This window comes from Nannobrachium achirus (assembly GCF_963921795.1).
Source record: "Nannobrachium achirus genome assembly, chromosome: 16".
Taxonomy (NCBI): domain Eukaryota; kingdom Metazoa; phylum Chordata; class Actinopteri; order Myctophiformes; family Myctophidae; genus Nannobrachium; species Nannobrachium achirus.
This window is the reverse complement of record NC_137823.1, coordinates 28,110,443-28,126,493: the sequence shown is the minus strand read 5'-3', so window position 1 is coordinate 28,126,493 and position 16,051 is coordinate 28,110,443. Positions and strand designations below refer to the sequence as shown.

General features: G+C 42.9%; 1 protein-coding gene across 1 annotated transcript in view; it reads left to right on the top strand.

The window, feature by feature from the left end:
- The window catches only part of fut8b (fucosyltransferase 8b (alpha (1,6) fucosyltransferase)), a gene marked incomplete at its 5' end in the record, with an annotated part of 70,199 nt that overhangs the window by 33,804 nt on the left and 20,344 nt on the right, over window positions 1-16,051 (top strand). The window contains one exon of the mRNA XM_080744619.1: window positions 7,163-7,400. Within this exon, the coding sequence (XP_080600745.1) occupies window positions 7,163-7,400 (238 nt within the window). The remainder of the gene's footprint in view (window positions 1-7,162; window positions 7,401-16,051) is intronic.

Below are 16,051 nucleotides of genomic sequence, written 5' to 3'. Positions count from 1 at the left end.
CTATTGTCTGCCGCTAACAATGGTCCCTCGCCTCTCGCATTAACCGTTTAAGATCCGGAACGCGTCCATGTAACCACCATTTTTTATACAATTTGGCTATTCAAAAATAGCAGATATACAAGCTGTGAATATATATTCGTTCTGACATTTTTAACTCAAATCTTTGCTTCTGGGGCGTCCCTGGAACAAAATATTTTGAGATGGGGGGGGTCCGCGGTCAAATTACGTTGTTTCCTGTTGAGATTTCCTGTTGAGACAGGTTTTTTCATCTCACTGATGTCACTTTGTCTGCTGACCTCACTCAGCAATGACATAAACAGAAAATAAACTAAAATAAATCAATTCACAGGAGGCAAGGAGTGATCACCCGATGATGTGCACTGCAATGTCATTTCAAAAGCACTACATTGCAGGCGTTTTTTGGGGAGCGTGTCGCTGTTACTACATCTTTTCGACACACCCGACTCTAACCCTCACCCTAACCTTAACCTCCGTGGAGTGAGTCGCTAACCCTCCGGTCGAAATGATGGGCGTTCGCAAAAGCGAGATTTCCCCGTTTTTTGAGAGTGAAAAAAATAAGAAGACACGTGTGACATGTGTGATCTCGGGGCAGTTTGCCCCAGGCAATGTGCCAATCTCAATAGGGAACAACGGTACATATCATTCTAGGGGTGCTTGACAATAAAAACTTTTGAGTTTAAATTTTTTTCAGAATACCATTAGGATTTAGAAGACATTGTTAGGTATTGTTCAAGTCTTAATGGGTTAACTAGAAAACAACCAGCATTGGGTTTTCTTCTCTCTGTTATCTGTTAGCATCGTATATAAGCCTCCACATTGATCCTTCCCTTTAGAGGGAAGAAGAAAGGAAACGCTGTGTGTGACTTTGTTTCCTCCTCTGTCCGTGTTGTGTGACCGTGTGGAACTTCTGCACCTGTTGTCCCATAATTATCGGGACTTGAACCGGCGCGCTCCGCCATTAATTTTGTCATGTCCCATTGTTCTCGGGCTACTCATACGCACGCGCGTGCACGCACACGCACACACACACACACACACACACACACACACACACACACACACACACACACACACACACACACTCTTTGTCTTACTATACTCGGGAGGAATTTTGCAATTCGTTTTTTACCCTACACCTAAAGCCGAAAATAGCTGATCCGCGAACAGCGGTGGAAATAGGACTCACATTTGTTACTATATCAATATATCAATACTTCAATACTGCAATGTAGAAATACTCTGTTACAAGTCCAGAATTTAAAATGTACTTGAGTAAAAGTAAGAATGTATTGCCATCAAAATATACCGCATTGTGAGCTTGTAAATCTGCAATTTCTTTATGATGTCTCAGAGGCTTTCAGCTTTCAGGGAGTAACCACAAATACACAGGGAAGGCATATTTGCATATTATAACCACACCTGGGAGTCTATTAGAGTAATTAACTCCATAGACACATACAAAACAGAAAAAGTACAAAAATATGGCACCACCTCTTTAATAACTTTCTAACCATAAGACAACATATTCTCTTGTGAGGACTACAGTAGGAAAATGATCCTCACAATGTCTAGTTCTCAAATGTAGTCAGGAACACTCACGTCAAAGTAGGTTTAACCATTTATTGCATAGGGTTAGAATACAGTTAATCTTGGCGCTTGAAGGGCTCCGCGTTCGGAGATGTTCCCCGAATTTTGTGCATGCTTTTTGAGCATGCTAAGCAAAATCAGGGAACGCTAAGCAAGACCCCCCATAGGGATAGAATAGCAGAACAAAAGCAATACATGACAGTCAAAATCACAGTATTTGAGCTTAGCCAGACTGATCAAAGGTGGAGGCTGTGGTGGAGAAGGCAGCTAGCAGCGAATGTTCCGAAGCTTTGGAAACCAAGCAAAGGTAGAGAAAGCAAGCCGTATTTAAAGAAGCCTCCCCTACTGAATGAGCGCTTTGGTTGGAGTTGATACAGTGTGACTAGCTGCTATGTGAATGAGAATTGGGAAAAGAGCTGACTGACAGCTGACTACAGCTGGGCGGGGCTAGACTCCCGTGTCCTGCATAAACTAATGCTGAAGCTACATTTCTACCATACTTGTGGGTACATTTGACCCTCACAAATATAGTAATACACACACACACACACCCCCTCTGCAAATAACCACGCGGCGGGCACTCTCTCTCTCTCCATAATGAGTCACTATGTGGCCGCCTCTGCATTTTCATACTGCACAATGCACACCGTTTAAACAGCCACTTAACCTACAGAGTGGCACTCATGCTCTGTCTTTGTGCTCCCCTCTGCTGTCATTATCCTTGAACCAGGTCTCTGGGCGCTCCGGCACCATTCCACTCTCGTCATTACTGGCCCAAGACTCTAAATGAAGCTCGCCCTCCTCCCCTCTCCTCCGCTCTGCTTTCACTCTATGCCTCCCTCCCTCCAGGGGCGTCACACCAAATTCTGGGCCCTGGGTACAAGGATTCACTGCGGGCCCCCCGTGAATGAAAAATAGCAGATATACAAGCTTGTAGATTGTGAAAATGTGTGCAAGAAACGTATGTTTCCATGTCAGTGGTGCTCAAACTTTTTTATGTGAAGGACCCCCAAGATGATATGTATTTGGCCACGGACCCCCATCTCAAAATATTTAGTTCCAGGGACCCTCCCCAGAAGCAAAATTTCAGTTACAAATGTTCACGACTTTTCAAAAATAGCAGATCTACAAGCTCACAGCGCGGCACTCGGTGCTGCGCTGTGAGCTTGTATATCTGCTATTTTTCAATAGCTAAAATGTGAAATAATTAAGGCCCCTCCACCTTGGGCCCTAGTAACTCCGTCCCACTTCCCCCCCCCCCCCCCCCCCTTGTGACGCCCCTGCTCCGTCCTTCTCTCTCTCTCTCTCTCTCTCTCTCTCTCTCTCTCTCTCTCTCTCTCTCTCTCTCTCTCTTTTGTGTGCCTTTTTTAAACTCTGTCTCTCTGCTCCTCTTGTGGGAAAAAAACAGCCTTTCAACAAGTCCTTTATGTATTTTTTTAATCATTTTGTAAAATACATTTTCTGCCCAAAAACGCTGTGGTGGATTGTTAACGTCTGTCAGCAGGCACGCCGCGCTTTTTAGAGTTGAAATCATAACTCCTCAAAAGAAAATACCCGAGTGACTGGCATTGTTGGCACCAAGACCATTATGATTTTTTTTTTATATACATCACTAAGTGTTGCTATGGTGGCAATAATATAACTCTTTAGAACATGGAAGGAACGATATATTGCATATCATTGTCTTCTACCCTCCGTTGCTAGCACGTGCGGCAGCATTAGCCGACGCATGTCGCCGCACAGCCTGATTACCACGAGCTAGCTACAGCTGTGGTAGTCTAACCCATTGAGAGCCGAAGTCGATTCTACAAAATGCCTTTTAAATCCGTTTTTGAAAAAACGCATGTTTGCTCAAACTTTCTAATGTCAAGGCCCCCTAGAATGATACCCAGCAAGCACTGTCAGGACCTGGACCAATCAGTGACGTCTCGATTGGGGCCAGATCACAGCCCATAATGGGATGATCTTGACGTCATTACCAGGACGTCATATGGACTTTTTTAGTTTGACAGGATCATTGTTATTGTTTGTAATATTAGTTGAAATATGAGCATGTAAGGTTATATTCTGGGACATATCTGACTAGTTATGATATTTATCTGGTCTAGAATACCACGTGATTTCAACCAACATAAATCCTGTCAAACGAAAAAGTCCATATGACGTCCTGGTAATGACGTCAAGATCATCCCCATATGGGCTGTGATCTGGCCCCAATTGAGACGTCAATGATTGGTCTGAACGTGCTTGCTGGGTATGTATTTGACCAGGGCGCAGACACCCCCATCTCAAAATATGTTGTTCCAGGGACCCGGAGAAAGAAAGATTTGAGTTACAAATGTTCGCATAGGCAAAGATTTGCTATGATGTTCACGATTTTTCAAAAATAGCAGATCTACAAGCTCGCGGTTGAAGTGTGTGGAATCTAGAGTGCCGCGCGGATGCGTTCCGGGTCTAAATGGCCTAATGAGGAAAACACTCCCATCAGCCAGTAATTGCTGTTTAGGAAGATGAGTTGGCACCAGAGCTGATGTGCGTTGGAGGCTCACGGCAGCGCAAACGCTCGCTCTCATCCGCGTCTCATTGAGAACGCAGCGTGACTCACTCTGCTGGCTTCCACTCTGTCTCTTTGTTATTGTTGTTTTTTTAAAAGGAAGAAAAACTCCCTATCCTTTTCCTCCCGTCTTCCATGCAGCATTATACGCCCTCCCTCTCCATCTGTGTGACGCTTCTGTGTGTTACGCACATTTATGACGCGTGAGAGACGCGGAGGGGAATCAGGTAGCAGGGGTCTTCATTCAACAGGGTGTCCGGGACCCCTAGGGGGTCCTCAGAGTTACTACAGGGGTCCTTCAAATCTTTGTGTGACATAAACTTTTTTCTCCTTTTTTAAACCACTTGAACCCTAATGTCCATATTCTGAGAACTTTAGCCCACAATAGCAGATCTACAAGCTCACAATGCCTCGCGCTGCGAGGCGTTGTGAGCTTGTAGATCGGCTATTTTCGGCAAAGAGTTTTGGTGTAGAGGGGAAAAAGAGCAGACTAAGTACAGAGTGAAAGGTCAAGTTTATTAAGTATTGACGGTTCAAGTGGTTACATATCTGATAACACCAATTGACATGAATCCAAAATACACTGACATACATAGATTGTGCTGTCAAACGATGAAACTATATGGAATCTGGGGGTTCATCTGTCTCTCAGCTAAGTGGTCCTTGGCCTGAAAACGTTGAAGACCCCTGGGATAGAGCATGAAAGAGAAAGGGGGTAATCGAGGAGAGACCAGTAGCTTCGGTTACATTTGTACACGTTCAGAGTTACGTTTACACTGAGGGTTTTACTGTGCAAAGTGTGCCTTGCAGTCAGAGAGGCAATAGGAAGGTCAAACAATAAAATGGTCATTAACCCATATAGATCGGAGTCTTCTAAATCCTAATGGTTTTCTGAATACGTACGTTTTCAGATGTTTCTATAATTCAGTGGTACTCAAACCTTTTAACGTCAGGGACCCCTAGAATTATATGTATTTGACCGCGGACCCCCATCTCAAAGCATTTTTTTCCAGAGACTCCGAGAAAGAAAGATTTGAGTTACTGTACAAATGTTCGCTTTAAAAATAATATTCAAAATGTGCACATATTTTCATGATTTAAAAAAAATAGCAGATCTACAAACTCATAGTGCCGCGCTATGATCTTATCTGCTATTTTTGAATAGCCAATGCATGAAATAACGGTCGGAGTGGTTGAAATCTAAAAAAGTGACACAGATGCTTTTCCAGGGCCTAAACTAGGGATGTGCGCGTGTATTCGGTTATCCGATTACACGGTTTGTAAACCACTATTCGTTTTGAAAATACAATTCGATTATTCTATTAAATATATTTTTAATTATTGAGATATTAACTTTATTAAACATTTAAATTCTGCGCCCATATTACTGTCTTGTCTTAATAAAATGTTACTTTTTAACAAGCAAATTAAACAAGCATGACTGTCTGTGTGTCACAGTCTGACTGTTGGCGCTGTGGTCCCTGGTCGCGCTGACCTGCAGTGAGTGTGCATGGCACTGCATGCAGCCACACACCAAGCAGGCTGTCCGCTGCGCGAGTAAATTAATGGCAATTAAGCGACGTGTATCTTAAAGATACTGGATGTGAATCACTCGTTACCTCGAGTAGGATAGCCTGCACGCTGCATCTGTGATCCGGTCCATGAATTAATCCATAGTTTGGGGTGAGAACAAGCCAAGGAGAATGCTTAATCAATCATACATAGGCTGAGAATGGAAAACCATTATGTAGCTAACTTTGCAGAGAACAGAGCTGTTGCTCAGTTAGTATAGCGACTCCAGTCAGAGCTGTTGTAGCGACCAAGCTGAGACTGATGCGCTAATTATTGATCTGACCTAGATTCACGCAATGACGTAATTGATTAATTTGAGCAAGATTTCAATATTATATAACATTTTAAAAGGCTTTTATATACTCTTGATACTTTTTTCAAACGAGGTTTGCCCTAATAGATTGAAGTGCTAAGTTTTGGCTATTTTCTGTGTGAAATTACAATAAAAAAATTCTGTGTGAAATTACAATAAAAAAAAATAATAATAATAATTTTCGAATAGTCGAATATTCGTTTACAAAATTGTCGTGTACACGTCAGTGAAATTGGTCGCTAGGAACATCCCTAGCCTAAACGGGTTGACGGCCTCAACTTTCCGCCTTCTGCCGAAACCGAACCCCCACTCTCCCCTTAAAGATGGGTGCCATGATTTAGGAGGATACTAGGAGGAAGATTTTTTTCCAAAAAAGTGTACAGAAAGTGTTAAAAGTAGGTTTTTATGTGGCCACACCCACCAGTTCATTAAGTATGCCTGGTTGTCAGGTGGGTGGTGCCAGCTGAAATTAGCCACACCCACAGTGTTGAGTGTATGATAAACTGGGAGGGGCTGAGTTTATGATGCCATTAACTCAGTGTTTTTCAGTTGGGCCTTTTGACTCAGAGGCTTTCAGCTTTCAGGAAGTAACCAACAATACACAGGGACGGCAAATGTGCACATTATAACCACACCTGGGGATCTATTAGAGTAATGTTAACTCCATAGACACATACAAAACAGAAAAAGTACACAACTATGGCACCACCTCTTTTTCTTTTTAAACATAATTTTTATTTGCAGTTGCACATGTACATATCTTCACAGGGTCAACATTTTTACATCATTTTGATCATCACATTGTAGTCCATATTAAACATTCGCGGTGTCATTCTGTTGGGTTATTTATTCAGTCCATTTCTCACCTTTCTCAAGATCTTCTTGTATCCTGAGTTTGTATCTAAATCTCTCCATTACATTCCTCCACAATGCACAGCCACTGCTCACAAGTTGGAGGGTCATTTTTATACCACAATCTTGTTATTGCTTTTTTGCTGGCTGCCAGCAGCACCTTGACCAGATACATGTCATCTCCATGTGTGTTTTCCTGCATCAAGTATGGCACCACCTCTTTAACCACCATGTCCTTCCCTTCCCTTTCCTCCAATTCCCAGAATCCCGCTGACTGCAGCAAGGCGCGGAAGCTGGTGTGCAACATCAACAAGGGCTGCGGCTACGGCTGCCAGCTGCACCACGTGGTCTACTGCTTCATGATCGCGTACGGCACCGGGCGCACCCTCATCCTGGAGTCGCACAACTGGCGCTACGCCACCGGGGGCTGGGAGACCGTCTTCCTCCCCGTCAGCAACTCCTGCACCGACCGCACCGGGGCCACCACCGGCCACTGGTCAGGTAGGCATGGTCGCACACATGTGCACACACACGTATGCAGACTACGTGCTCATATGTACACATTACACACACACAAAGACAAATTCCGAGGAACTTACGGTACATGGAGACAGGTCCGAGGAATGCACACGAATATGTACGTAATACAAATGAATCACATATCTGTGTGGCTTTAACAAGGTCTGCAAATCTCCCATATGTATGCCTATAATTGGGCATACTGTATAATGTTTGGTTATGTCTGAGTCATAGTGACATGCTTTGCTTATACTGTACATGGACGTATCAGGTTTGTTTATGGCAGGGACGGACTGGGACTAAAATTCAGCCCTGGCATCTTCGCCCAGACCAGCCCCCACAACCAGCGCGCGCGCAGATACTCTACCGACTCATCCGGTCGAGGCACATACAAATACACAAGCTCTTAATACCACAACTTTTACAGAACAACATAAATGATAACTACACAACCCACAGGCAACTACACAATCCATAAATTGTATAAGTTAGCGTACAGTTCTCACCAACAAGGGGAGTATGAACATGACATTGGCAAATAACAACTTAGCATTAGCAAGCAGGGATCTTTTGGCAATGTGTGCCCTGGCAGAAAAAAGGTTGAGAAAAGGTTGACACTAGTAACTAGTGTTGTTGCTGCTTTTATACCACCATTATTATTATTATTATTATGAGAAATGCACTCCTTAAAGTTGAAACAAAATAAGTTAAGAACCAATTAACCAGTCTGCTTAAAGTATGCATCTGTAGCAGCTAGTTGACAGTGCAGTGAGAGATAATTGCCTTCCTTTGATCCATTAACAAGGGGCAGTTACTACTTATTGGCATCAGCTGCCAGCTGGACACAGAGTCTGACACAATCACCTCCCCTCTGCAGGGCTCTGTGTCTGTCTCATGTCTCCAAAAGCCCTTGAATATGATTGAACATGATTAAGGATTACTGTGATTATGTTAAGCTTACGTTTCATATCGCACTCACCTTACCTGTAACTTTCACTACTCCCCGAAAATATTTTTTGAAAAAAAAAAAAAGTTTTTTTTTCTTTCTTTTTTTCGGCCCACCAGCCCTCTGACCTAGCGGCCCACCGGGCATATGCCCGGTATGCCAGATGGCCAGTCCGCCCCTGGTTTATGGTTATGTCTGAGTCATAGTGACATGCCTATATATGGATGTATTGGGTTTGTTTATGGTTAGCCTATGTCTGAATCAGAGGGACGTGGCTGTGGTCCTAATAATCTGTGTTATCCCTTTAGGTAGTAAAGTGATGGTAAATATTGTAGGTAATGATGTACAAAATGATGGCAAACGCTCATTAAAGCACAATTAATGCGCAGCAATTAATGTGTATATATTTTTTCATATTAGAATGTTCTATTCTATCCTATTCTGTAATTTAGTTTTTCCGCTGAACGAATAAACTAAAACCTTCTCGGTTGCACTGTGGAACGATCTATCGATCAATTGGAACGATCCTTTCAGCCCCTACGTTGAACCTTTATAAATGATGCCACGACATGGCGTCGGCCTGAGGCTGCTGCTGCAGGCTAAGTGGTGGTTGGCCTCTGTCAGCCTGACAGGAACAAAGTGCCTGCAAAGTAGCTTGATCAGCGATGATATTGGGTTTTACTTCATGAAGCTGTGCCTGCTTTGATTTCTCTCTCTCTCTCTCTTCTCTCTCTCATAGCCAGGGGTGTCGTAGCACCAAATTCTGGGCCCCGGGTACAAGGATTCACTCACATTTTGTGCTTTAACTATTGAAAAATAGCAGATATACAAACTCACAGCGCGGCAGTAGATCTGCTAGTCTTTGAATATTTCAAATCCTTCTAAGGTTTTTTGAAAATCCTATGTTTCTATGTCAGTGCTGCTCAAACATTTTCACGTTAAGGACCCCCAAAATGATATGTGTTTGCCCACGGACCCCCATCTCAAAATATTTAGTTCCAGGGACCACCCAGAAGCAAAATTTGAGTTGAAAATATTCGCTTAAAAATACACATATTCAATGATTTGCAGGTGTACATTTTCACGACTTTTCAAAAAATAGCAGATCTACGAGCTTGCAGCGCGGCACCCGGTGCCGCGGCACCCGGTGCCGCGCTGTGAGCTTGTATATCTGCTATTTTTCAATAGCTAAAGCATAAAATAATTAAGGCCCCTCCCTGCCTCCACCTTGGGCCCTAGTAACTCAGTCCCACTTTCCACCCCCCTTGTGACGCCCCTGCCCATATATAGCTCCTTCCTTCCAGCCGTTCATTTCTCTTCTATCGCTCCGTTTGACTCGGCCTCTCTTGGGTTCTCTCTCTCTCTCTCTCTCTCTCTCTCTCTCTCTCTCTCTCTCTCTCTCTCTCTCTCTCTCTCTCTCTCTCTCTCTCTTTCTCTCTTTCTCTCTCTCTCTCTCTCTCTCTCTCTCTCTCTCCGTCTCTCTCTCTCAGCGCCTTTTTCTCAGCCATTTCCCTCTGCCTTTCATGTGTCCTTTTCCACTATCTAATTCATTCTTCTGCTGTCTGTCTCCCTTACCAACAGGCTCCTATAGGGCCAAACAGGCCGTCTGCGGCACACTGGCGACACACACACACACACACACACACACACACACACACACACACACACACACACACACACACACACACACACACAGTCACACACAGTCCAATCCTCGGTGATGTTAGTTGAACTCTGGGAGTGTACAAACGGAACCGACTGGACACATGATATGAGCGTCCATTTGGTTACATTTGTGCACATTTCACAATCTTTAGTAAAGCTAAAGCTAAAACTAAAGTTTTCATATAATTGGAGTGGAGTAGAGGTACATTATGTTCCTCTGTGATGTAGTGGGGTAGAATATTTAAAATTGTAAAAAAAAAAATGCACCTTTTTTGTGCATGGTATCAAACACAACATATCTCCTTGTATGGGCTGTTCTGTCCGTGACAACAGTTGTCTCTGCGTACTTTCTGTGACGTTAGTCTCGTGCTCATACGGACACTCATGCGGACATAGGGACCACATACAGACAAAGCCAAATGTAAATGGTAAATGGTGCATTTATATAGCGCTTTTTGCCAAGGCGCTTTACATAGATTGTGCATTACATTCAGGGGTTCAGAGTCTTGCTCAAGGACTCTTCGAGACTTCGACCTTAACTCAGGGGGAGCCCGGATTCGAACAGGAAAACCTTCGGGAACCCTTCGTGCTCCAATGACAGTTTCTCTACCCCTGAGCTATGACGCGCCCAAATGTACTGTAGGAGCAGTTAACCGCTCAAAAATATCTCAAAATTGTGCTTAAGAACAGTACTTTACATTCGGTAAAAAAAAAATATATATATATATATATATATATATATATATATATATTCTTTTTTTACATTACATCTATCTATCCTTAAATGCGCAAAACCTCTGCATTGTATGCCTGCAAGTGCGAGTGGGGTATAACAGGTACACCTGGTGTTGCATAACTGGAGGGGCATGCGTTCCCAACGCGCATCCTTTCCAGCGGCATGGTTCCAAATGGGTATTGGCCTAGTTTGTACAAATCTGTACACTCCGAGTTACAAATTGATAAATTAACCCTGAGGATTTTACTGTCTCTCTCTCTTTCTCTCTCTCTCTCTTCTCTCTCTCTCTCTCTCTCTCTCTCTCTCTCTCTCTCTCTCTCTCTCTCTCTCTCTCTCTCTCTCTCTGTTCCTTTTTAGTAGTACAAAGTTAGCGGTAGTGTTTCGGCTCTGAGATGGTAAATTATTTAACATCATAAATGTTGACGCGGCTTTGGCGCTGTGACAAGGCAAAACGAAATTACAAAATAAATTGGATTACACAATCTGTCGATCTAAACGCAAACGGTTTGGAATCTTTGTAAGCTCTGTCAGTGTTCTTCTGACTTCTCTGCCAGAGTGAGAAAGAGAGAGAGAGAGAGTGAGTATGTATAATATATCGTCGTTGTCGGGTGGAAACCTCGTTTCTCCAAGTTTAAAATTTGTATGTTCTTTCGCAAAAGCCCTGCTTCATCATACAAGGCCGTCACACAAAAGTAGTGAAAACAGCAGATCTACAAGCACACAACGTCTCGCACCGCGAGGCGTTGTGTGCTTGTGCTTGTGCTTGTGCTTGTAGATTGGCTGTTTTCACTAGTTTAAATCATTTTTAAAATGGAAAATGCAAAACGAACGGTTTTGGACATACAAGGTTTTCACCCGACAACGACGATATGTGTTTGGGGTGCATGAGAAGGTACAGAACACAGAGCTAGGGAGGGACATTTGACAAAGCGGATTAAAGGTCAATGCGTTACAGGACCTGCTCTGGTTCCTTCTCTAAATGAAGGCACGCAGTAGGAAGAAAATTGCGTGAAAATCCAACTTTCTGCAATAACGCATGAGAGGGAGTGCTTTATCAGCACGGCCACGGCGTGAAGCAGTGTGACGTCGCTACTACCACATCGAATGTTTGATAACTTTTAAAAATGGTTACCAAATATGGCAATCACAGAACTGAAAGTTCCTATGATTGGCCGCTAGTTGCGCTGTTCCGGTACCAGAAGCAACATGTTCTCCATAGGATTCCATTCATTTCCCCTGGACTTTTAAATTTGATTTTCTTACCTTAATAAACATTGTCATAAATACTTTATGGTTCCTGTCGCTAGTTTAAAGCCGTGTTTCAATCACCATGATATGCGCTTTGTGAAAATATGGTCCAATTTATGTTATATTTGATGTTATAGCAGGTTATGCTGTAGGAGGGGCTTGTGATCATAGGCTTCTTCTTTGTGTGCTTTATTTTCGGCAAGCTCAAGACAATGTCCCATGTATCCCTGCGGTTGCACGTGACCGTTGGCAGCCAATAGCCTTCCTCTGGCACCATTAAAACAATGATGGCGACACAGATACCAAGGGCCAAAAAAAGCGTAATTTTCGCTGCATAGAAACCAATGGCTTTCCACTGTCCATATTTGTTTACAGTCTAGCACAACTCACATCTTATGCCCCGTACAAAACGTTTAATTTCTCCACATTTCTATCCTTACGGATATTCTTCTGCTTAAATGTGACACATTTATAACCTGAGGAAGATCTGTGAAAAAGGGAGTTTTGCGCCTTCCTTTCTTAAATTCATTCAGTGTTTTACATCACCAACATGATGGGATGTGCATTCAATTTACCACAAACATGAAAAGCTGATATATTCCCCCCCCCCCCCCAAAAAAAATTCAATCATTTTTTGACACTTCTATTATGAGAATAATCTCTATAAGAATGTAGTCCCTGAATGCCTGCCCAAATAACAGGGTCACTATCCCCTATATCAGTGGAACTCAACCTTTTCAGGCCGCGACCCCCAAAACTATTATATTTGAACTGGGGACCCCCCTCCCTGACGAGCACTAAGAGTTGAGGCATATCATTTTGTATAACACGGTTCTATTGTGAAAATAGCAGATCTACATGCTCACAACGCCTCGCAACACGAGGCAATGGAGAAATTGTGAAAATATCCGATCTACATGCTCACAACGCCTTGCTTTGCAAGGCGTTGTGAGTATGTAGATCGGCTATTTTCACAATTTCTGCCTCTAATATTTGACAACTTGGCCAATGTTTAATTTGTCATTTTAGAGGTACTAAAAGGTCCTTAAATCGTCACTTTAAAATGTGCATATACCATCTATACACTTAAACTGTATGTTGGTTTGTTTACAGTTGAGTGAGAAAACAATGTTTCACATTAAGCTAATCATCTCGGGACCCCGCAAAATAATTTGGGTCCCGACCCACAGGTTGAGAACCACTTCCCTATATAACCGCATGGAAACCTCCGGATATTGCAACAGCCTTTTAAACTACCCATTGCACATGTGAAACGAATCAATATTGAGCAAAAGCATGGCCCATTTCTCACCTAAAATGTTATCAGATTGGACTATATAGGTGAAATAGAGATTGTTCCCTGACAAGCTGCATAAAGGCAGACTTCACAGCCATGGTATACGGTTATTATACCACACCTGTTATCCTATTAGATTGTGTGCTTTGACCTAAACCATTTTAGAGCTACAGTACATAAAGGCAGACTTCACAGCCATGTATACGGTCATTATACCATACCTGTTATCCTATTAGATTGTGTGCTTTGACCTATACCATTGTATAAAACTGTGATCAAGTTTGTCGTTCCCCTGGCTTGTTCTTTTAATTCATTTTTAGTGTAGTGGTATAATTTATCACAAAAGAGGAAAACAAATGGTCAGCCTTAGGAGAATGGATTACAGTCTCCACCACGTTTTCCTCCCGCACTATCAGTGTAAAACACAGACCATTAAATATCTGTTAACAATTGCTCATTCCTCGTCTTATCTGCTCACCCCTGACCTTGAATTACTCTGAGCTTGGGCGTCTAGGGTACGCTTAAAGGTAAAGCAATACACTGGTAATTTAGCAAATAAGCTCTTTTGTCATCAGCTAAGTAGCTGTTTCACCGCTGTGTGTCGAGTTAAATTAGTTCATGAGCCCAGCATCTATGCCTAGGCTATTGCTTTATGTTTAGAAGGCTGCAGTCAAGCTTAGCATTGCAACCACCATGATTGAACACGCAGTTGAAACTGATTTGTCAGTGGCAGGTTAAGAGCATAGACTGTATAAAGAAATTGGTTTCAACAGACCATAAATTAAGCCTACCCTGCAAGCCAAATGACGTTATGATAATGTCCTCCGGTGACTCTGGTGACGTTCAGAACTAGGCCAGATCACAGCCCATATGGGGATGGGCTTGACGTCATTACCCAGACATCATATGGACTTTTTTGTTTGACAGGATTATTGTTATTGTTTGTAATGTTAGTTGAAATATGAGCATGTAAGGTTATATTCTAGGACATATCCGACTAGTTATGATATGTATCTGGCCTCGATCGGACCCTCTCTGATTAATCCAGGACCAGGACATTCATTTTCGTGGGCAGGATTTTTTCTTTTTTCAAGATTTGTTTTTTCTTTTTTTTTGCTTTTTTATGCCTTTATTTGATAGGACAGTAGACTGACATGAAATGGGGAGAGAGATGGGGAATGACATGTGGCAAAGGTCGTCCAGATCGGGAATCGAACCGGCGATGCCAGCAGGCATCATAGCCTAGTATGTGGTATATACGCCTTGACCACTAGGCCAGCGGCCACCCCCGTGGGCAGGATTTATGTTGGTTGAAATCAGGTCATATTCTATAGGCCAGATCTGACTAGTCATGGTTTGACTTGATCTGGCCCCAAATCAAGACGTCACTGATTGATCCAGGTCCTGACCGTGCTTTAAGAAAAAGAAGAATTTACCTACGTCCTCCCACAAGGGAAATTCAAATTAACCCAGCTGACCCCCAGTGCTTCGCACAAGGCGCGCGGGGAGGGGAGCAGTGATAGCTGGAGCGGGGAATCGTACCTGCGACCTCTGGGACCTCCGGAGTCCTAGGTGTGGACACTAACCACTCAGCTATCACTGCTTTGCTGGGTGGTGTTTGTGTTTCTCGTGGCGCTCTTCCTCATATTGTCAAATATTGATTGATCACAGACATGACATAATATTAACGCTGCCTGTTTTACAATGCTGCTAAATGCTTAAGTATGTGGTTCTGTAAGTACTGTACATGGGGCTCTGGGTTTAAGATGAAGAGATGAAACTCGGAGCTTTGTGATCTAATTAGACTGCAGTGGGAGGCTGAGGCGGCGCTTAACCCATTTAGGCCTAAAATTATTGGATGCTTTAACTATCAAAAAATAGCAGATATACAAGCTCACAGCGCGGCACCGAGTGCCGCGCTGCGAGCTTGTAGATCTGCTATTTTTGGAAAAAGTCGTGAAAATGTGTGCAGATCTTTGAATATATGTATTTTCAAAGCGAACGTTTGTAACTCAAATGTTGCTTCTGGGTGGTCCCTGGAACTAAATATTTTGAGATGGGGGTCCGTGGCCAAATACATATCATTGTGGGGGTCCTTCACATGAAAAGGTTTGAGAACCACTGACATAGTAGTCTCTCAAAAACAGACTAACTGAGCTCCAGTTAAGTGAAAAGGACCTTTTCTTTGACGATGGCTGGCCAGATTGCTGACATAGAAACATAGGTTTTTCAAAAACCCTTAGAAGGATTCAAAAGACACTTATAGAATCGGGTCAAGATTCAAATTTTTACGATTTTTCAAAAAATAGCAGATCTACAAGCTCGCAGCGCGGCACTCGGTGCCGCGCTGTGAGCTTGTATATCTGCTATTTTTCAATAGTTAAAGCATAAAATAATGATGTGTACAATAATGTGTACCCGTTCTAAATAGGTTAACTGTACATTTGTGCCAAGACACGCAGGCCTCAAAAAAAATATGCCCATTCCCTCTTCATATGAATCCTGCCAATGCTGTTATATAAGCAAAGAGAGGCATGGGAATATTTTTCCCATTCAATATTTAATGCTTTTGCCAATTTATATTCAGTTCACGCTCCTGCGTGTGCACAGGCTCAAAAACGAATGCCTGTTTCTCTGTCCTTGTTTCTAACACATTTCTTACTTTTCCGCGGAAAAGCCATTTTAACGTAATTATGCCATTTGTTGGAAAGGCTGCTAGGAGGCATGTGTCCGCTGCTATA